Source organism: Plecotus auritus, assembly GCF_963455305.1.
Source record: "Plecotus auritus genome assembly, contig: SCAFFOLD_72, whole genome shotgun sequence".
Classification (NCBI taxonomy): domain Eukaryota; kingdom Metazoa; phylum Chordata; class Mammalia; order Chiroptera; family Vespertilionidae; genus Plecotus; species Plecotus auritus.
In genome coordinates this window covers 1-21,425 of record NW_027664328.1, presented here as the reverse complement: position 1 = coordinate 21,425, position 21,425 = coordinate 1, and the positions used below count along the sequence as shown (strand labels likewise).

The 21,425-nt window shown below is 54.1% G+C and overlaps 2 protein-coding genes across 3 annotated transcripts; both read left to right on the top strand.

The window, feature by feature from the left end:
* The first annotated feature begins 3,956 nt into the window (after nucleotides 1-3,956).
* VAMP2 (vesicle associated membrane protein 2) lies at nucleotides 3,957-7,714 on the top strand. The gene is made up of 5 exons (XM_080688738.1): nucleotides 3,957-4,103; nucleotides 4,576-4,696; nucleotides 5,129-5,287; nucleotides 5,368-5,419; nucleotides 6,025-7,714. Coding segments are annotated over exons 1-5 (351 nt in total). The 5' UTR covers nucleotides 3,957-4,101; the 3' UTR covers nucleotides 6,042-7,714.
* Nucleotides 7,715-15,808: 8,094 nt separating this feature from the next.
* On the top strand, nucleotides 15,809-21,425 carry LOC308240652 (period circadian protein homolog 1). 2 transcript variants are annotated; one of them, XM_080688737.1, is made up of 17 exons: nucleotides 15,810-16,216; nucleotides 16,321-16,419; nucleotides 16,513-16,667; nucleotides 16,759-16,880; nucleotides 16,973-17,174; nucleotides 17,325-17,376; nucleotides 17,505-17,647; nucleotides 18,041-18,119; nucleotides 18,196-18,302; nucleotides 18,455-18,608; nucleotides 18,696-18,804; nucleotides 18,894-19,025; nucleotides 19,255-19,360; nucleotides 19,468-19,639; nucleotides 19,728-19,858; nucleotides 20,080-20,256; nucleotides 20,856-21,425. In XM_080688737.1, exons 1-17 carry the CDS (start codon nucleotides 15,942-15,944, stop codon nucleotides 21,107-21,109), a joined length of 2,469 nt encoding a protein of 822 aa, XP_080544863.1. In that variant the 5' UTR covers nucleotides 15,810-15,941; the 3' UTR covers nucleotides 21,110-21,425. The 2 variants fall into 2 exon arrangements, with proteins under 2 accessions (XP_080544862.1, XP_080544863.1); XM_080688736.1 differs by lacking the exon at nucleotides 20,080-20,256 and having other exon boundaries at nucleotides 15,809-16,216.

Sequence of the window (21,425 nt, the reverse complement as noted above, 5' to 3'; positions counted from 1 at the left end):
GCATATATATAATGGAATATGATTCAACCATAAAAAAGAATAAAATCTTGCAACTGCAACAACATGGATGGACCTAGTGGGTATTGTACTGAGTGAAATAAGTCAGATGTAATAAATCAGATAGGAGAAAGACAAATACTACGTGATTTCACTTATACATGCAATCTAAAAAACAAAATAAATAGCAGAATATAAGCAGATTCATAAATACAGAGAGCATTTTGACAGTTGCCAGATGGGAGGGAGGTTAGAGGAATGGATGAAAAAGCTGAAGGTATTAAGAAGTACAAATTGATAGTTACAGAACAGTCATGGGGATGTAAAGTACAGCATAAAGAATATAGTCAATAATATTGTAATAATTGTGTATGGTGTCAGATGGGTCCTAGATTTATTAGGGTGATCACTTTGTAAGTTATATAGCTGTCTAATCACTGGGTTATACACCTGAAAGTAATATAGTAAGTATGTCAACTGTAATTTAAAAAGAAAGTTATTTTAAAAGTAAATAAAATCTAATATTGAATTTTAAAAATATCATTATCCTCAGAGAGATAAGATATTGCATTTTTTAAATTAAAAAAATAAATATAACAAAATTTTTTTCCTCCATAAAAGAATATATGAAACCTTCCAGAAAGTTAAAAAAAAAATGACAAATGAGTTGGGGGGTGACCAGGGAGCCTCAGCTTTATGTATAAAATTTTAATATTTTGCAAGGAGAATGCAGTCACATTACTTTTATAATTAGGAAACTGAGCACATGTAGCAATCTCTGTAAAGCCTCTGGCATACAGCAGATCCCTGGTAGTTTCTCTCCTCTCCAGGAACTTGGCAGGCAGCTCCAAAGCCTTCCTGATTGGAGGAGGGCTCAGCCAGAGGTCACAGAGTTTGAGCAGCTGATTGGATTGGATGGTGGTGCTGCCCCTGGATCTGTATTCCAAGCAGTATTCCCAAAGGCGTGCTTCTTTTGTTTCTAACTAGAAGGCCTTTATTTACATGCTGTGTTGAGGGACACACAAGATCTCTGAAATTCATGACTATTTTGGTCTGGTTTGACTCATGTGGATGGAGCAAGTTCATTAGTGTGGAAATGACCCAGTCCCCCCCCCCCCACACACACACATACCTTTTTTTTTTTTTTAATATATTTTATTGATTTTTTTTACAGAGAGGAAGGGAGAGGGATAGAGAGCTAGAAACATCGATGAGAGAGAAACATCGACCAGCTGCCTCCTGCATACCTCCCACTGGGGATGTGCCCGAAACCAAGGTACATGCCCTTGACCGGAATCGAACCCGGGACCCCTGAGTCCCCAGGCCGATGCTCCATCCACTGAGCAAAACTGGCCAGGGCGACCCAGCACCCTTTCGTCCCAACTTCTCAGCCAGTTATGTTAGGAGAGGAAAAAAATAAGAAATGAAAACCTTTATTAAGCGTCAACCTCATCTGAATCACCAGAGGTGCTTGTTAGAGGTGTACTTGGGCCCCCTCCTGCAGCCTTTGAATAAACCTTGGCAGTGGGGCCCAGAGATTCAGTTGACAAGCCCTGAAGCAGGTAAATGTAGAAGCCAGATCTCAGTTATACAAATATATTACCTTTATCTCCTTTAGTTCAACTTACCCTTATCTGGGTCTCCATTCTACCTGCTTGAAGAAAACATTCCCTTACTCATTTCCAGTTGAGGTGTGTCATCCCACCCCTCCCCTTCTCCTGCCTCCACTATTGATCTAAATTTGGGGAGTTCCTTAACACCACAGCACAGGTTTGGGGGGGGGGGCGGGATACTGCTCAGTGAGATTTCTCTGAGATAAATTCTCCCAGTCCCTGACTCCATGGATCACCCATGCTCTCATTTCTGCTCTGCTGCTGCTCCCACCAGGGTCCAATAGCAATAGCAACTGCCAGCTCTCCAAGCTACACCCCGCAGCAGCCCTGCCGCATGAAATTTATTTCAGGTTCTGTCCGTTTCATGTCCTGGACTCCGCCATAAATGGAAATGGGATCACGCCTAAACCAGTGTCTAACATCTTGTCTAGTCCTTGGCTAGCTTCACAGCTAATGCAGGGTGTTGGGGCAGAGTTGGGAGGGGATCTGCCTGTATGTACCTCCTTCCAACTTCCCTGTCTTACACCCAGGTACTGTGGCTTTTGAACTTAAAAGCTTAGAATTTGGTATTTTTGTTCTCTGGATAGAGAGTGGAGTAGTTTCAGGACCAAAAAGCAAGAGCTAGCCCCCCACAGTGGGATCTGATGCCATCATGGGAGCCACTCTTTTCTTCCTTTTCTTTTTTTTTAAAATATATTTTTATTGATTTTTTACAGAGAGGAAGGGAGAGGGATAGAGAGAAACATCGATCAGCTGCTTCCCGCACACCCCCCACTGGGGACGCGCCCACAACCAAGGCACATGCCCTTGACCGGAATCGAACCCGTCGGGACCCCCCAGTCCGCAGGCCGATGCTCCATCCACTGAGCCAAACCGGTTTTGGCTCTTTTCTTCCTTTTCACATAGGTTGAGCCACTAGACATTGTGTGTCAGTGCACAAGGATCAGGGAAGTGGCTGCTTCACAGAGGAGGGAGTTGAGAGCATTTTATCCCAGCTCTGCTGAGTCCCCACACCCAACACATAGGCTCCCTCCCTGCCCCAGCTAGGAAAGGACACCTCTGGTGACACAGCCAGTCCCCAGGCTTCTGCTGGGAGGGGGTGGGTGCTGCATGGGGAAGGTTCTCACACCTGGAGGCGCTGGGAAGCCTGAGGGGGGAGGGAAGAAGCTGGCTCTTGTTTGTTTCAGAGGCCAAGGCCACCAGCCTCCCCTTCTCCTCTTCCAGGGATACAATGACCCCCACTAGGGCTCCCCTAAGATGCCCCCTTCTTCATCCTGAAAGCTGCCTTCATCTACTCCACTGCATAGGCAGTTCCGAGGGAGCCGACCCAGTGTCTGCTCCTATTTCCTCCTGGCTGAGGTGCCAGGCCTGCTGGGATGAGCTGGGCGGGCCTGTGCAGCTGCAGGGTCTGTTCACAGGATCTAAGGAGAGATCAGTCAGGGATGGAAGGGGCACGGATCATCTTCTCCACCATGTTCCAGATCAAGCCACTTAACAAATACATATTTAGTGCTTACACAGCTAATGTATTTTGAGTCAGGAGACAGGACTGGAACTGTCCAAGGTCAGACCTATGAGACTAATCCGCACGTAAAGTAGTACCACTAACTTGGGTATAGCAGGCGCCCCCTTTGCCTATTGTTCTATTTCCACCAAAACAACAAAGCAAAGCAAAACAAAAACCTTGTCCCTTTTGGCCCAGCCCTGTGCTAGGAAAAAAGGCTGAGCCCTCCTCTAGAGGCCAGAGTAGCTGCCTCAACTCTGGGCCAGAGCTAGGTGTGGCCATTCTGCAGCCACCAAATGCGGGAAGCAGCCCCATTGCGCAGCCTTAACCCTCCTCCCTGGGTGCTAAGCTTGCCCTACCTCAGTCGGGCCTCGCCTGCCAAGTACCCCCGGCTGAGCTCCAGTGTAAGCAGGGGTAACTTTCACACTCCTGGTGACTTGGCTGGGAGTGGAGGAAGAGCTGCCTCATTCCTCTTTCATACCCCCTCGCATCCAGGGACCCTGGGAGACATCCACCTCAGCAGCAGAGGGTCCCAGCTATCCGCATTGCCTGGGCCTGCACTTGCCCTTTCTCATTTCCCACCCCCAGCCCAGGCCAAGGGCTGAAGGCAGGTCGCCAGGCGTTGGGAGCTGGGCACAGGGTGAAACCTCGAGCTGTGGGGGCGGCTGTGCGGGCTCCGGTCCGGCAGGGCAGGCTGGCGCGGGCGTGGGGCGGATAGTTTGAGGGAGGCGCGGGGACTTCTGCGCCAGGCCCGCCGCCCCGCGGGCACGCCCCCAGCCGCCCGTGCCCCGCCCCCGCGGCCTGCTCCGGGCCAGTCGCCGCCGCACCCCACCCCCGCCCGCAGTGCCCGGATGTGGGTGACGCGCGGCCGCCATCTTCCCGTCCCCGGCAGCCAGCGCCAGTCGGAGCCAGCGCGAGCTGCCGCCGCCGCCACCGCTGCCGCCGCTATCGCTGCCGCCGCCAAGTCCTGCGCCCGCTGCCCGCGCCATGTGAGTCGGCCGCCCTTGTCCTGCCCGGGCTGGCCTGAGCCGCCCGCCGCCCTGGACCAGGCCCGGGTTCGACCCGCGCCCCTCGCGCTCCGCACGCCCGGAGACCAGGCCAGCGCCCGTGACTGCGCGCGGGCGGTGGCCGCCGGAGGGAGCGGAACCGGTGTCTGTCCGCCCGTCCCGCCCCTGTCATCGCTGCCACCCGACATTTCGAATCGCCCCCAGACCATGTCTGTGAGGTTGCCCGCATTTGACAGGCGGGGAAACCGAGGCCTGGAGGGGGAAGGGGGCTTCACTCAAGGTCACGCAGCTTTTCGGCAGTGAGGCCGGCCGGGATCCAGGGCTCGCATTGGGTGGCCTTCCTCCCTGGAAGGAAAAAGGGAGGGAGGGATGGATGGACAGGCGGATGGGCGGAGCCCTGACTGCGGGGCCGTAGGATCCAGGCCCTGGGTCTTAATCCGTCTCCGCCCCTCAGGTCGGCTACCGCAGCCACCGCCCCCCCTGCCGCCCCGGCTGGGGAGGGAGGGCCCCCTGGGCCCCCTCCAAACCTCACCAGTAACAGAAGACTGCAGCAAACTCAGGCCCAGGTGGATGAGGTGAGTTGGGGTGGGGAATGCCAAAGGCAGTGGAAAGGAAGGACCCTGAGGGTTGGCAAACTAGTGTGGGGGTCCACTTGGACTGGGGGTGATAACAGTTCATATTTATGAATTTTGGAACAGAGATACCATACCCCATTCCTGTCAGCGTGCACTAGGAGTGTTAGCCTTATTTGTTTCAGCCAGGGGGCAGGCCACTTGAAACTCCATAAATAAAAGGTGCTGCTATGACATCTGAGATGTCTATCAGCATGCCCCTGATGTGTGCTCCTGGCATGTCCCCAGGTGTGTCAGGCATGTTCTGTGTGTGCCCTTGGCATGTTAACCTGGAAACATCGGGGTGCATGTTCTATATGTGGGCACATGGTCCAGGAGTGCCCTCATTGAGGTGGGCCTTGGCACACCCCCTGCCTCGTGGGGCTCCCCTCCCAGGTGGTGGACATCATGAGGGTGAACGTGGACAAGGTCCTGGAGCGGGACCAGAAGCTGTCGGAGCTGGACGACCGTGCGGATGCACTCCAGGCAGGGGCCTCCCAGTTTGAAACAAGTGCAGCCAAGCTCAAGCGCAAATACTGGTGGAAAAACCTCAAGGTAAGGGTGGAGCCAGGTAGGACTGGAGGTGAACGGGGGTTTCATGGTCTGTCTCACTGACCCTCCCCTCTCGCCTTCAGATGATGATCATCTTGGGAGTGATTTGCGCCATCATCCTCATCATCATCATTGGTGAGTAGGATGGGAGTAGCTAGGGCCCTTTGGTGAGATTTCCCCTATAAGTTCTGGGTTTTGAAGGTCATTAACCTAGTTTTTACTATTTAGCATAAAGCATATGAAGCTGCCAATGGCAGTTCTGATTCATCTAGAGCCCCAAACCTTGATGTTGTTTAGTCTGCACTTTTCCTGGTTGTGGGCAAATCTATTAAGATTTTTGGAAACAGGAAAGCTGGTGGATTCCCACTGTTCTCTTGAGGACATTTTGGGCCTAAGACCCCCAGTCTGGGAACCCTGAATTTGGGGGGTAGGAGAGCAGGAAAGGCCCTTCGGCTTGAGACATGGCTAGGAAGTCAACCACCCAATTGTTGAAGAGCTTGTGGTCTCAGAGGCCCAGAGCACTACCGGTCTGTCCCAAGGCCATACCATGGGTTTGAAGAGACCTTGGAACCCACCTGTCCAGCCCCCTTGCTTTACAGGTGGAGAACCTGAGTCCCAGAGGGGAAGGGATGTCAGCCAGCTGGGGAGTGGGTAGGGGGGGAGCAGGGCCAGGCCTGACACACTGCTTTCTCTTCTCTCTTTCTCCCCTCACCCTCTTCCTTCTCTTTCCTTCTCTATAGTTTACTTCAGCTCTTAAACCCCTGAGGAGCCAGCCCAGAGAAGGGCCTCTCCCCCCACCCATCCCCAGCCGCTCCTCCACCTCTCAGCCATATCTTCCAGCCCCCCCCATCTGTGTGTGTGTCCGTGTGTGTGCCCTCCTGTAAATAGCCAGCTGTTATTTATACATATATAATATTATATATATTTGGTCTGTTTGTAGTTTTATTACTAGAAGATTTTTCCGGTTGTCCTTAACACCCCTTCCTGAGTTCCCATTGCCTTTCTCTTTCCCTCCTTCCCTTTCCCTCTTTTCCTGACCAGCCCCAAGTCCCTTCATTTGCATCTGCTATGCAATAGTCCCTCTTCCTCTCTTTTCCTTGGATTCAGCTGATCCTTCCTCCCGCCCTGGTCTTCCCTATATCTTCACCCCCCTACAAAACAAAACAAAAAGCAATTGTCCAGGCCTCCCTAGGTGCATCTTCTTTGCATTATTTGGGAGGCTCTGAGACTGGCCCCACTTGGTCCTAAGAATCCCAAGGTCTGGGAGCTTCCAGCATGTTAATTAGCATTCATGTGCATATTGTCAACCCTTTTGGTTTCCTTCTTTTTTGTTACATCACTCTCTTCATTCTCTCAACCTGTGTTTTTGTTTTGTTTGTTTGTTTTTCACTGAGGAGTTAGTCCCCACTGGTCCTTGTATCACACTTTCATTTGCATGACATTAATTGTAGGTGTTGGGGAGCCTGGGCTTTTGGGAAGCCAGGCTATTCTGGCCCCCAGAATCATCCCTTCCTAGCCCCTCTAGTCCAGTTTGCCTCTGCTCCACCTATTTTCCAAACCTCTTGTCCCCACCTCTCCCTCCCCTGAGCTGGTGTGTAAGTGTTTTGGAGTTCAGTATGTTATGATGGACCGATATTTCTGCCACTTGAAGTTTCTCCCCACATTCTTGATCCCCAGTTTTCATGTGGGGCGCTCAACTGACATTCCTATGGGGTCTCCCTCCCTCCCATCTGCCTGATCTTCCCCCTCCTCCTCCCACCAGGAGAGTTGGGGGTTGGCCACAATCTGATCTGTTTTGGGAGAGGTGGCTGCCAGTGTCTGAAGGGTCATCACTGCCTTGGAGAGGAGTGGAGCAGGGCAGAGAATCTCCCCAATTCCTGCTGGAAGTCTCCTCTGGCCCCACCCCTGCTGGGGATTGGACTGAAAACCCTCCTTCCCAGTTTGGAGGGTGTTGCCTCCTTCACTGCCCAGCTCCTCTGACTACCCCCCCCTGAATTCAGGGCCGGGGGGTACTAGTCACTGCCAATGTGTGGGATTTGCTGGAAGATGAGGGTTCTTGCCCCTCTCCAGGGTGGTCAAGCCCAGAGAGAGAACTGTATTCTCCTTAGGTGAAGTGATAGAGGAAGGATCTAATGTCTTTTTAAATGGCACAATTTTGGGGGGTCTGAGGGTGTAGTCCCTTAAACTGTCACTGGAGGGGACCCCCCCAAACTTTTTCCCCCACACTCAAGGTTTCTGTGTGGATAGGGAGCAGGGAGATCTAAACTGTTGTGTGAAAGGGTAGGGAGAGATGCTGGGGTGGGGATGCTATGCTCTAGATCCCCCCATACTATCCCAGTATCCCCTGCCTCCCCCCTTCCCTCACTCCATGCCCCCAATTCTGTGGCGCATCCAGATTGTGAAAATGTACAATAAATGTGTAATGAGTAAGTGGTGTCTGTTCTAAGATTTTTTTCTTAACCAGTAGGAAAGGTACTGGGTCTTCATGTTTAACAGGAATGTTAAGAATATATATTGGGAAGGAACTGAGCTTTATTGGAGGGCCTGACCTTGGGCAGGGCAAAGTGTGATTCCCAAAGTGTCCATCAGGGGGCACCAAGCTTTAATGGGAAGTGTTGATCCCCGTGCCTCATCCTGGTGAACCCTGAGGTCTGTTTCCCAGCTTTCCCTCCTCCCTTTCCTGAGGGTATGCTCTTGCCCTTTGTTGGATTTTTTTTACCCCTTGACTTAACTCCCAGATGCTGTGCAGTCGTCTTCTGTAGTTATTTACTCCTAGGCCTGAAGTAAATGGCCAACTTTTATGAAATATCTCTTCCCCTTTGTGCCTAGCACAGTGCCAGCACCCAGAAGGTTAATAAATACTTATTGAACAAGGCCCTGGCCTGGTAGCTCAGTTGGTTAGAGTGTCGTCCCGATATGATAAGGTTTCGGGTTTGATCCCTGGTCAGGGCACATACAAGAAGCAACCAATGAATGCATAAATCAGGGGTCCTCAAACTTTTTAAACAGGGGGCCCGTTCACTGTTTCTCAGACCGTTGGAGGGGCGGACTATAGTTTTAAAAACTATGAACAAATTCCTGTGCGCACTGCGGGCCCAGGACGAGTCAGGTGCTAAGCAGGACAGGCAGCGCATGTGGCCCGCGGGCCGTAGTTTGAGGACCCCTGGAAATAAATGAAACGACAAATTGATCTCTCTCTCTCAACAAACAAATCAGCCTAAGGAGACGCAGCTGAGGGTGTTGTGGAGCTGGCTAGAGATGGCCTATTGCCCCTGCACTCTGTTGTTCTACACTGGACTCTAGTCCCTAATGTGGCACCCTAGCATTCTTGTCCCCAAGTGCCTTAACAATGGGTGGAGAATGCTAGAAAAGCTTGTGGGGGCTGACTTCTCTGGGCTGCAGGCAACCTAGATAGTGTTTCCCAAACTTGTTGGCTCCCAAGAACTACCAGGAGTGCTTTTAAAAAAATAATTTTTTTTTTAATATATGTTATTGATTTTTTTACAGAGAGGAAGGAAGAGGGATAGAGAGTTAGAAACATCAATGAGAGAGAAACATCGATCAGCTGCCTCTTGCACACCTCCTACTGGGGATGTGCCCGCAACCAAGTTACGTGCCCTTGACCGGAATCGAACCTGGGACCTTTCAGTCCACAGGCCGACGCTCTATCCACTGAGCCAAACCGGTTTTGGCTAAAAAAATAATTTTTTATTTTTTTAGGAATGCTTTTTAAAATATTTTTTATGCCCTGGCCCCTGTGGTTCAGTGGTTAGAGGGTTGGCCTGCACACCAAAGGTTCCTGGATTTGATTCCCCAGCATGGGTAAGATACCCCACCAGTCTATGTGTATCACATTGATGTTTCTCTCTCTCCCACTACCCCCCTCCCTTCCATTCTAGGGAGAGCAATGGAAAAAATACCCTCTGGTAAGGATTAACAATAAATAAATGATAGATTTTAAAAATACCTATTTTTATTGATTTCAGAGAGGAAGGGAGAGATAGAAACATCCTGCACACCTACTGGGGATGGAGCCTGCAAACCAGGCATGTGCCATTGACAGGAATCAAACCCAGGACCCTTCAGTCTATAGGCTGTTTCCAGTGAGCCAAACTAGCCAGGACAAATAATAGATTTTTGGGCCCCTTCTCTGGAGATTGATTCAGCAGTTCTAAGGGGCTGAGGTAATTCTTATAATTAGATACATGGTTATCATTTATTGAGGGTTTATTATATTCCAGCTAGTCTTCAGGGCTTTTTCGCATTTCATCTACTGAATATTTTCAAGGTTTAGGGTTCCCATAGGTCCTAGGACCTGCCTCCTTTATAGTGCTAGGGACCTGGGTTCAAATTTTGACCCCTTTTCTTACTGGTGTGCTAACCGAGCAGATTATATAATCTTTCTGGATCTCCATCTCATTTGTGAAGCAGTGGGTAGTAAGCCGGCCTGCTCTGGGTTTGTGAGAAGCACGTAGCCTGGTCCATAGAAAATCTAGGAACCTGCTATCATCATCACCCTCATGCGCGGCACTGATCTAATACCTCTTCACCCTAAAGCTCACACCTTCCAGCTTTTGGGAACCGGCCCAATGCTGGGGGAGGGGGCGGGGCGCTCTTTTCACCCTGGGACCTCTCGCGGGGTCTCGGCACAAAGCTCCCCCATCAAAGCCATCGTCGCACACAACGGCGCATGCGTGCAGGTCACACTCGTTGCGCCTGCGCAGATACCACTGCCTTGAATAGTGTCAAGGAAAATCCCCAGCTTCTGGGTAAACAAGTTGCTGCGTGAGACCGCCGGCACGTGTCCTCTACTGCTCCAAGACCTCTCAGCCTATGAGAAAGTTTGGAGGGCGGGGCTAGCATGTGCGTCACCGACCTAGGCTGGTTGCCACAGCCAATAGGAACTTCGGAAGTGGTTGTAGGAGCGGCTTTCCGTCAATCAATGCGTGACGGGTGCGGCCCCTCCCGAACCTGGATTTGTCACTGCGGATTGGTAAATTGACCAATGAGATGATGATGGCGGCGGGCGGCGCCAATGGTGGCTGAGCGGAGGCCTGGCGAAGGCACGAGGCGTTGGGCATGGATCCGCGCCCTTAGGCCAATAAGCTTGAGGGGCGTGGCATCCCAGCGGGTGGGCCGGCCTGGAGGAGCGCGTCCCAGTCTCTGTAGTGCTAGTTGGGAAGAGATTGGATTCGGCGTGCTTGCCAAGCGGTGAGTACTCAGGATTGGGGGTAGAAGAGCGGTGGTCAGTTTTTCTGGGTTGGTGTGTTGCGTCAGTAGGGGTGTTATTGGAGTGTGTGGGGAGGATCCTGCGAATGCATGATCGCAGCGGTGGGAGCCCTGATGGTTGTGGGGAATAGGGACCAGAACTCAACGTTAGAGGGACTAGCTGGGGGCTCGGGGGAGTCACTGACATCAAATCCTTCACCACTCTAAGGCACCTGGACCCCAGACTGACTGGGAGGCGGGGCTCGGAAGCCCTCAGCGACGTGAGGGTGCTGAGACCCCTGCTCCCAAGGAAATAGAGGGTCGTGATCCCTGAGAGTGGATGGGGACGTTCCAGTGTGTGGCTGCTGTTTGGGTATGTGTCTTAAGCACTTGAAAGAGGCAGAGGTTCTGAGGCTGCTGGGACGCCCTGATAGGGAAGTGGAAGGGCTGGAATGGTTTGACATGGTGATGATTTGTGTGACCCTGAGCCAGTCACATCAGGGCTCTGAATGTCTTGTGTGTAAAGGGAAGGGGTTAGGCCTGGGAACCGTCCTTGGGAGTAAAGATCAGGTAGCAACTGTTGGATCCTGATAGGGACGGTGGTTTTGTACAGTTTAGCTGTGCACACATCTTCCAGGCCCTGGAGGTGAAGAGGAACCAACAGAGTGCTCTAGTAACTGTACAAACAACTATGCCTGTGGTAAAGGGACCTGGGGTAAGGTGCAAGAGTGAAGAAGTGGAGTTCCTAGGAAATCACTGGGTCTGGTAGCTGCTAGGATAACCTCAAGGACTTTGTGCACATGTGAAAACTGGGGCTATGATGACTTGAAGTGTGTAGGGCATGCAAACTGAATGTCCCAAACCAGAGGGGGGTTTGTATGGGGTCTGTGTTCCAGGCACCAAGCTCAGAATTGGCTAGATATTTGAGAGGTTCAGATTCCCCAGTGCTGATTAACCCCTCACAGGTTCCAGAAAGCTAAAAAGCCAGAATCTCAAGCCATTATCACAGGTCACATTTGAACTCTGGCTCTATTTGTTGAGCCTGAGAACATGTTATGAGACAATTTAGTAAAGTTTAGTAACTTATGAGCTTCAGTAGGTCCTTTGGAATGGTGATAATAATACCCATATCACAGTGTTACTATGAAGATTAAATAAGATAATGTATGTAAAGTGCTTGACAAAATGCCTGGGTCATGTTTTAAAAATTATTTAGCTAAAAATATGCCTATAGGATGACAAAACAGTGATAGGGCGAGAGATTTATGTGAATGCTGTGGTTAGGAACTATTCTCACATTCTCGAGTTTTTCTGCCAGTTTTGGTGACTCCCTCCCCCTTTCCCTCTTCCTGGTTCTGGTCTTCAGGCACCAGCCCAAAACCCTCTCCCAGCCTAGGGCCAGGATCCAGGCCCTAGGCTGAGCCACTTGCTTTCCCAGTTTGATTTCCTCATCCTAGACCCATTCTCCTCCCGGCCCCTTCTTCTTCTTTGGCGCCATAGTAACGAGAGATTCAGGCTCTGAAGGGGGCCTCGCAAAGAGCAAAGGTGCGTGTGTTCTCTCACAGAACCCGGGCCTCCTTGTGATTGGGCCAGCAGATGTGTACAGTTTGGAGAGGGGAAAAGCCAGTGCCAGGAGCTGTAGGAACAAGGCCAGGGGAGGGCGATGCGTGTCTGGGAAAGAGCGGGGGAGGAGGGACCCCTTCTAATCCTCTCTCCAGGAATCCCTGGCTTTGGGACAGGACGGCTGTTGTTGGGTTGTGGGAGGCGCTCGGGCTTGGTGCATGTCCTGGGCCACCCGCCAAAAGAACATGATGTTCTCAAGTGCGCTGGCCGCCGCCCTCTCGGTCTGGCCGCCAGCCAAACCACTGCCTCCCCAGCCTCCCTGCCCCACATTCCCCGGCTTCCTCGCCCCGCCCCGTTCCTCCGCTTTGACGTCACCGCTGCCTCCCGCCCCCTCTCCTCCATTGATGGCAGCAGGGCCTGGTTACTGTGGAGACCTAGAGGCAGGACAACCAGGGCCGTGGGAGCAGGTGAGGGCTGCTGGGGCACTGGACCCTTTTGTCTATGCAAAAAATAAATATGGAAGTGTAGGTGGAAAAGCAAGGACTGTCTTGTGTCAGGAGAGATTACACCTTTACCCTGAGGAGAGCTGCTGGGGAGGAAGAAAATGTTTCCAGAGAAGAGATGTCTGAAAATGAGACAAGGGATGGGGCCACAGCTTATGAGTTGGGGGTACACATGCAAGTAGAGAAGACTGAAAATCCAGGTGCTTCTTGTGTTTTCTTGCTTTGGTTTTTCTAGGTTATTTTATATCCTCCCTCCCAGCTTTTCCACAGAGCCTTCCCCCTAGCACCCAATGGGGAACACTATTGTTAAGGAAAGCTTAGGCCTTGTGACAGCGAGGGAGAGTGATTATGTCAGCCTCGCTGGCTGCGGGGGGCTCTTCACTTGTCACCCACATCTTCAGGGAGCCCTGAGAGGAACTACTCATCACAGTCCTGGATGGAAGGAGTCTGTGTAACTGCACCTCTCCTGGGCCTAGCCTGGTACTTTATTCCCCAAATCAGGCCCCTGTTCTGTTTTTAGGACTCAGTGTTCTGCTTCTCCTTTTAAAAAAGTTGTAATTTTCAGTCCCTCTCAGGTGCTGAGTCCCTTTCCCCTCCCCTATCATTGTTAACAAAATCATGGTTTTTATTGATCACCTGCCATGTGTCAGATTCTGTCCTAGGGTCTGGGGAATACAGTGACGTAGAGAGATGATGTTCTTGGCTTTCTCTTTTCCTCATAGTGGAGATCTGAAGCCCTTGCCACCAGACCTTTTTCTGTCTAGGGTCCCAATTGGTCTTTTTTCTCAGGTATCCCTTTTGTTTCCCTGTAACCCTGGGTTTCTAGCCCCCCACTTCTGGGGCAGCCCTAACTGTGGGTGGCTGCATCCTGAGTAGAGAAGCACTAGTCACCACATAGGCTGCCTAGGCCCTAGAGACCTTTTCTCTGATTGGCCACAGAAGCACCTGCCATTGTTTCCCTTCACACCTCCTATTGGCTCTGGCTGCCCATTGTATTGTGTGTATCCACCACCACCACCACCACCACCTCCACCACACTTCATAATATCTGGATTCTCAATTGCCTTCCTCCTAGCTGTGTAAGGATTTGAAGTGTCAGAGGAAGGAGTTGGGTAAAACAGCTTTATTATAATGACAAGGATGAGAAAGGGAACCCAGGACAAGTTAGGCCAAGTGTCTGTCTGTCCCCCTCCTTTCAGGGACCAGCCATCTCATCCAGCTTGATCCTCCTCCCAGGGTCTGCATTCCTTTTTCCTACCCCTAGCAAGGCTAAGGTGTCCTGCAGGGCTGATCAGTTCAGTTAGTGAACATCTCTTAAATACCTAATGTGGCCTGGGCGTGTTCCCGGAAGAGGGGCAGCTTACCTCCGCTCCCTTTCAGTATTCACTGTACAAGGCGTCCCGCGCTCATAGGCTGGTCGGTAATGTCGGGGGCCCTTCAGCTCAGTGCCAGCACCCAGATCCACGTGCACCCGCGTGTGTGACACAGCCCTGACCTCAGTGGGGGCCAGTAGCCAATCAGAAGCCAGGACGAGAGCCTCAGCCAGTCGGGGGCGGGGCCTGTGGCTCCGCCGGCAGGAGGCCAATGAGGGGCAGTGCCTGGCATTATGCAACCCACCTCCTGGCCCCGTGGAGCTTCCATTCGGCTGCGGGCTGCAACGGCGGCAGGCAGGGGGCTGAAGGACGCTCGCGCGGACAGGTAGGCGTCTCCGTCACCCCCCCCCGCAACCGGTTACCAGCTCCAAATCGGATCGCCCCTACTTTTAGCCTGATATGCTGTTTCCGGCCCAAGAGTTCAGACGGCACACCAATAATCCATCTTCCTTTACCGATGTCCACACCCTCTCAGCCCCCCTGGGACCCAGGTGTTGTTCCTTGCAACCCTGCACCAGCTGTCTGTACTCATGACCCTCTTACCTTACCTTACCTTACCTTACCTTACCTTACCTCCGCTTTGCCCCTCCTCCCTGCTCCGCTCCCAGCTCTTCCGGTCCCACGCCAGACCCTCAGCAGGAATGACCCCTGCCGTCTTTCTTGTCACTCGGGGGTCCCCGGTTTTGCCGCGGTACCAGGACCCCTTCTGAGTTTCTGTGCTCCCCGCACTCCCCCCTCAACCCCTGGCCCAGCGCCGGCCGTGATGTCAGTCGTTTCGGGCTGGAACATCCCGTTCTCGGTGCTAGTTCTTGCTGTTGGCCACAGTCTTCCTTTGCTCCTGGCGCTCAGAAAATGCTCGGGGTTTGGGGGTGTGGTTGGACCGAGAGTAGGAGAAGAAATATCCGCTGGCTATGTGCATCCCGTGCTCAGAGCTGAGTGTGTCTGCTTCAGATGGGGGTGGGGTAGGTGTCTAGAAAATTCGCGGGCTGAGGTGAAAGGATTCCTGGGTCCCTGACAATGGCACGTGCCAGCTTCGGTTTGGGGGGTTGGATGAGGGTGTAGGGGCCAGATAATGTAAGGCTGAGAGATCTTGACCAGAATGAGTGGAATCCAGGCGATTGCCAGCCTGTGGGGCTTTTTTGCGGAGGGCAGTGGCAGTTGTGTTTTGCCCTGGGAAGCAGTGCTAGCTCGCGGAATCCCGATAGGCTACACCTCTCAGGGAACTGGGGATGTACTAGAGGTGGGTGAACCCTGGCCACACTCGCCTGTGTGCCTGTGTGGGAGTAGGTCCATCCTCTGCTTCCGCTGGGAAATGGGGGAGGGTCGCCCTTCCCGCCCTCCTGTGGTCCCTCCAGCAACCGCTGAGCTCAGCTGCTGACGTCGGTTTCCCTGGTGACTGTGGTGGTGGCGGAAGCGCCTTGGTGGGGCCGCACAGGTCTCCGCGCATGTGCAGCGGAGGTGGCACCGCCCACTGATAAAATTAGCCGGGAGACCTAAATATAGAAGGCGACGGGCTCACCGGGTGCCCAGAGGCCTTGGAGTCCTAGGCAGAGTGGGAGCCAGATAGGAATTTGGGGCTGGAAGGTGTCCAGTTTGGCCCACAGCCGTAGTTTTAGTAGACTGCTCAGGCTCTACTTACCCAGGCCACGCTGGCAAGGGTAGTGGGGAAAGCCAAAGAAAGGTCCCTTCCCACCTCCTACCCCCTACCAGGACAAGAAACTGAACTTACCTAGCTTCCTATTAGAAGCCTGGGTCCCAGGAGCCTGGGAGCAGGCGCGGGGAGGATCTGAGTGTAGCGCTTACTGTCAAGTTAACAGCCCAGCTTTCTCTAAGCCCTCCTTTCTGGTCTTCCTCTTCAGGTACTGGCTGTGATCTGTGATCGAACTTCTCAATCCTCAGAGACTTGGATCTTCCACTTCACTCCCCAGCCAGGCCTTCTGGCCCCCTTGTGCATCTGTGGTGGCCTCTCCATCATCTCTGTTTTCCACCTGCCCTACCCATGGCCCAGACATGAGTAGCCCCCTAGAAGGGGCTGATGGGGGAGGGGACCCAAGGCCAGGAGAATCCTTTTGTCCTGGAGGGGTGCCTTCCCCTGGGCCTCCACAGCACAGGTCTTGCCCTGGCCCCAGCTTGGCTGATGACACAGATGCCAACAGCAATGGCTCAAGTGGCAATGAGTCCAACGGGCATGAGTCCAGGGGTGCATCTCAGCGGAGCTCACATAGCTCCTCCTCTGGCAATGGCAAGGACTCAGCCCTGCTGGAGACCACTGAGAGCAGCAAGAGGTGTGTATAGATGTGTGTTACAGGGTCTGGGAGTGGTCTTGTGAGCAGGCTGAGCCCAGAAGAAAGGCTTTTTCCTCAACTTGGGCCTGTTGCTTCTCCCTTAGCACAAACTCTCAGAGCCCATCCCCACCCAGCAGTTCCGTTGCCTACAGCCTCCTAAGTGCCAGCTCAGAACAGGACAACCCATCTACCAGTGGCTGCAGGTTTGTGGGGTAAGGGCTGGGGAAGAGGCCTGGGGGTTGGGCCATGCTTTGAGGCTAATGCCTATACCTCCTCCCTTCCTCTGGGCCTTGCAGCAGCGAACAATCAGCCCGCGCAAGAACCCAGAAGGAACTCATGACGGCGCTGCGGGAGCTCAAGCTTCGGCTACCGCCAGAACGCCGGGGCAAGGGCCGCTCTGGGACCCTGGCCACACTACAGTATGCACTGGCCTGTGTCAAGCAGGTGCAGGGTGAGTGGTGCTTCCTAGGAGGATAGTGGCCAGGTTCTAGGTACTATGGTGGGGCCATCTCACTGAATGTCCCACTGCCCTCACCTTGTAGCCAACCAGGAATACTACCAGCAGTGGAGCCTGGAGGAAGGTGAGACGTGTGCCATGGACATGTCCACCTACACTCTGGAGGAGCTGGAGCACATCACGTCTGAGTACACACTTCGCAACCAGGTCAGCTGCAGCCCTGCCTCTCCGTCCTAACTCACCCTCATTCCCACTCCCATGGCTTCTGAATCCACTCTTGTCTTCACTCTCCTGCCCAGGATACCTTCTCTGTGGCTGTCTCCTTCCTGACAGGCCGAATCGTCTACATTTCGGAGCAGGCAGGTATCCTGCTGCACTGCAAGCAGGACGTGTTCCGGGGTGCCCGCTTCTCAGAGCTCCTGGCTCCCCAGGATGTGGGCGTCTTCTATGGTTCCACGGCCCCATCTCGTCTGCCTACCTGGGGCATGGGGGCTTCGGCAGGTGAGGTCCCCAGGTGCTTGGGGGACGGATGAGCAGTTACAGGAAGCTCATTCTGTGAGGAACCAGAGCCCAAGATTTTCCTTGCTGGGTTCTTCCCAGCCCAGGAAGGGTCTGGGGGCCTGTGCTCACGTCTCTCCTGGTCTCTCTCAGGTTCAGGCTTTAAGGCCTTCACCCAGGAGAAGTCTGTCTTTTGCCGTATCAGGTAGGTGGGAGCAGACCCCTTCCACCTTCCACACATATTCCTTCTTTACTGTGTGAACCCTGACTTCGAGGTGGAGGGTAGGTGGCCTTTCATTGATAGTCACTAATACCTTTTTTCTCCCTTGCTAGAGGAGGTCCTGACAGGGACCCAGGGCCGCGGTACCAGCCATTCCGCCTAACCCCATATGTGACCAAAATCTGGGTCTCAGAAGGGGCTCCCGCCCAGCCATGCTGCCTGCTCATTGCAGAGCGAATCCACTCGGGTTATGAAGGTGGGCAGGCAAAGAGGAGCCTAGCCTGTTGGGGGTGGAAGGGAGGGTACCTTCTCTGGTTTGGGGGTGAGGCAGGACATGAGTTTGGGAGGCATGATTCAGCCCCTTGGAATTTTGGAACAGAGAAGGTATTATAAAGATGAGGGTTTGAAGCCTCCTTTAGAGGTAGAGTTGGCTAAGAGCCCCAAACGAGGAGAGGGCAAAGCAGTGTGCCTTGTTCTCGTTCATTACTAGTATGGGTCACAGAATGGTCTAGACCATCTTTGTAGGCCAGAAGGCCCAGGGCAGAGCTGTGGGGAGGACTGCCAGCCAGCCTGGGCCCCAGGCAGCATGGAAGGCTGAGGACCTGGACCATTTTGGATGAAACCCAGTGGCCACATTTTCTGTGCTCAGCTCCCCGGATACCGCCTGACAAGAGGATCTTCACTACACGGCACACACCCAGCTGCCTCTTTCAGGATGTGGATGAAAGGTGAGGTCAGGACCTGAGGAAAAGTGGGTGGCCAGGGCTGAGGCCATGGCCAGACTGATGCCTCCTCCCGTTTCAGGGCTGCCCCACTGCTGGGCTACCTCCCCCAGGATCTCCTGGGGGCCCCAGTGCTCCTATTCCTGCATCCTGAGGACCGACCCCTCATGCTGGCCATCCACAAAAAGAGTGAGTCCTCACCCCGCTCTTCCTTCCCGGCTGTCTCCAAGGCTTCTTAACGGATGCCAGTCTCGGTGCCTTGCTCTCCTGAGTCTCCAGCGGGGTGGCTTTTGCCTTACTCAGCGCCCCCTCCTGCTGACCCTCACTTTATTTCCCTTCAGTCCTGCAGCTGGCTGGCCAGCCCTTTGACCACTCTCCTATTCGTTTCTGCGCACGTAATGGGGAATATGTTACCATGGACACCAGCTGGGCTGGCTTCGTGCACCCCTGGAGCCGCAAGGTGGCCTTTGTGTTGGGCCGCCACAAAGTCCGCACGTAAGTGGGCTGTGAGCCAGAGCTGGCATTGGGAGGTGGGACGGTTTGGAGTGGGTAGGGTTTGACTCGCCCTTCCTCATCCCACAGGGCACCCCTGAATGAGGACATATTCACTCCTCCAGTCCCCAGCCCTGCTCTTTCCCTGGACCCTGATATCCAGGAGCTATCTGAGCAAATCCATCGGCTGCTGTTACAGGTGAGAGCTGAGGAGAGGAGGCTTGGGAGAGGAGGAAGGGGTGGGCTGAAGGGCTATAGACACCTAACCTGTTCCTCTCTCTACCTCAGCCTGTGCACAGCCCCAGCCCCATGGGGCTCTGTGGAGTCGGCCCTGTGACTTCCCCAGGCCCTCTCTTCAGCCCTGGCTCGTCTAGTGACAGCAACGGGGGTGATGCTGAGGGGCCTGGGCCTCCTGCCCCGGTGAGTGTTCTTTTCCCACTACACCCCTCTAGTCTCCCAGTCCCCTTGCTTTTTGGAATCAGCATTGCCAATCCCATAGGAGCTCTGTCTCGTTCCCCCTCCTTTCTTCTCCTGCTCTCGTCATGGCCTCCATGCTTCCCCACTGGTACCTCTTGTTGCACTGTGCCCTGCACCCCTACCACTGGCCAGGCCTGCCCAATGCTGCCCACTGCCCTGCTCTGTCCCACAGGTGACCTTCCAGCAGATCTGTAAGGATGTGCATCTGGTGAAGCACCAGGGGCAGCAGCTGTTTATCGAGTCCCGGGCTCGGCCTCTTCCCCGGCCCCGCTTCCCTGGTGAGTTGGTAGGGGTGTGGGTGTGGGTGAGGAGTGAGACTGCTGGTCTTCTGACCTTCACCCCAACCCAGAGAAGCTTTCTTCTCTTTTTTTTCTCCTTGGCCCAGCTATAGACACAGTCAAGGCCAAAACCCTTTACTGCCAGTCCCCAGACCCAGAGCTGGAGGCAGACCCTGCTCTAGTCCAAGCCCCACCAGCTGTGGCCCCTGAGGAGGCTGAGAGGAAAGAAGCCTCCAGTTGCTCCTACCAGCAGATAAACTGCCTGGACAGCATCCTCAGGTAAGGCTAGTCTGGCACCTACTTCCACTTGGACACTGGTCTTGCCCCCCTCCAGGCCCTGCCCTCATCTCTTCTTGTTCCTTGCCAGGTACCTGGAGAGCTGCAACATCCCAGGCACGACCAAGCGTAAATGTGCCTCCTCCTCCTCCTGCACCGCCTCCTCGGCCTCTGATGATGACAAGCAGAGGACAGGTCCAGTCCCTGTGGGGACCAAGAAAGGTAAAGACCAGTGCATGTCCCGCTCCCACTGCCCTGTGCTGGCCTGCTGGCCTGTGTCTCCCCGCTTCTGCCTATGGAACCCCCACCTTGCTCTGCCTGTCCCCCTCCCAGTCTCCAGATCTCCAGATCCTCTCTACCATCCATCCCTCCCCCTCCTCCCTGGGATTCCTCTCCTGAATGGTGGGGCAAGTGGTGGTAACTGGTGCCATCTCTCTGCACAGGTCAATCAGCAGTGCTGTCGGGGGAGGGGGCCACCCCTCGGAAGGAGCCGGTGGTGGGAGGCACCCTGAGCCCGCTCGCCCTGGCCAATAAGGCGGAGAGTGTGGTGTCCGTCACCAGTCAGTGTAGCTTCAGCTCCACCATCGTCCATGTGGGAGACAAGAAGCCCCCGGAGTCGGGTATGGGCTTGGGCTTGGAGTAAGAGGGAGTACCCAGCTCCCTCTGGCCCCCTAGCCATAGTTCCCTACCTGCCTTTTCCACCCACTCTGCCCTAATGGAGAGAAGGAGGCCTCCGTCTCAGCATGGGGCTGCCGCTCCTTGCCTCCATCCCACCAGCCTTTGCTGCTTTGTCTTTCCCCCATCCTGCTTCCTCTGTCTTACTGTCAGTTCACTAAGTATGGGGTGGGGGTCATCCCCAAGGTACTGACCACAGACGGTCAGAAGGCAAGGACTTGAAAAACCCTGAAGGACATTGACCTGGAAAATGTGGAAGAGAAGGGCAAGGGGTGGGCTTCCCTTCTGAGAGTCGTGGAGGGTGTTATCCTAGGGGAGAGCCCCTAGGGGGACTGAGTACCCTCTGGCCTCCTGGGACAGCTTTGCATAGAGAAGAGGGCCCAGAGCCAGTCCTCGGCGGGGAGGGGGCCAAGAGATACACACAGGGCCCAGGCTCCTGGGGCAGAGGCCAGGGGTTGGCTAAGCTATTGGACAGGGAAGGTGTGGTGTGGTGTTAACTCTTGAGGTGATTCTGATGATCTTTCCCCCATCTCGCCTTCCTCAGACATCATCATGATGGAGGACCTGCCTGGCCTGGCTCCATGCCCAGTGCCCAGCCCCACAGTAGCCCCTGACCCAGCCCCAGATGCCTACCGCCCTGTGGGCCTGACCAAGGCCATGCTGTCCCTCCACACACAGAAGGAGGAGCAGGCCTTCCTCAGCCGCTTCCGGGACCTCGGCCGGCTGCGTGGACTCAATGGCTCCTCCGTGGCTCCCTCGGCCCCTGGAGAGCGAGGTAGCCAACCTTTACCTCTCTGAGCTGCCCTCTGCCAGTCTAGGATCAGACTGTTGTGGGGAGGGGATTTTTGAGGGAGATGTTCCTGCTCCAGAGACCCAGGTTGCTGCTGCCTCTACCACCTGGGCCCTGGGCCCTGCCTAAGGACGGGCCCTTCGTTAGCATCTCCCCACTAGGCCAGGGAACCAGGCTGCAGCCAGAGGAGGGCAGCCTGGGGGGCTGGCACTGAGCCAGGTGGGCAGAGGTGCTCTGCTTCAGGTAAGCTACTTCACATCCAGCCAGAGGACAGGGTCAGAAAATGTGCCCTCTTAGACTCAGTTGTCACTGATTAAGAGACAT

What these genes read in the sequence shown, in the direction of transcription:
- VAMP2 (XM_080688738.1), top strand. An exon ending in CTCAGGCCCAGGTGGATGAG is followed by an intron (nt 4,697 to 5,128) that starts GTGAGTTGGGGT and finishes CTCCCCTCCCAG; the next exon opens with GTGGTGGACATCATGAGGGT. An exon ending in ACTGGTGGAAAAACCTCAAG is followed by an intron (nt 5,288 to 5,367) that starts GTAAGGGTGGAG and finishes TCTCGCCTTCAG; the next exon opens with ATGATGATCATCTTGGGAGT.
- LOC308240652 (XM_080688737.1), top strand. Translation starts at nt 15,942, where the DNA reads ATGAGTAGCCCCCTAGAAGGGGCTGATGGGGGAGGGGACCCAAGGCCA. An exon ending in AGTACACACTTCGCAACCAG is followed by an intron (nt 16,881 to 16,972) that starts GTCAGCTGCAGC and finishes TCTCCTGCCCAG; the next exon opens with GATACCTTCTCTGTGGCTGT. An exon ending in GGCCTGGGCCTCCTGCCCCG is followed by an intron (nt 19,026 to 19,254) that starts GTGAGTGTTCTT and finishes TCTGTCCCACAG; the next exon opens with GTGACCTTCCAGCAGATCTG.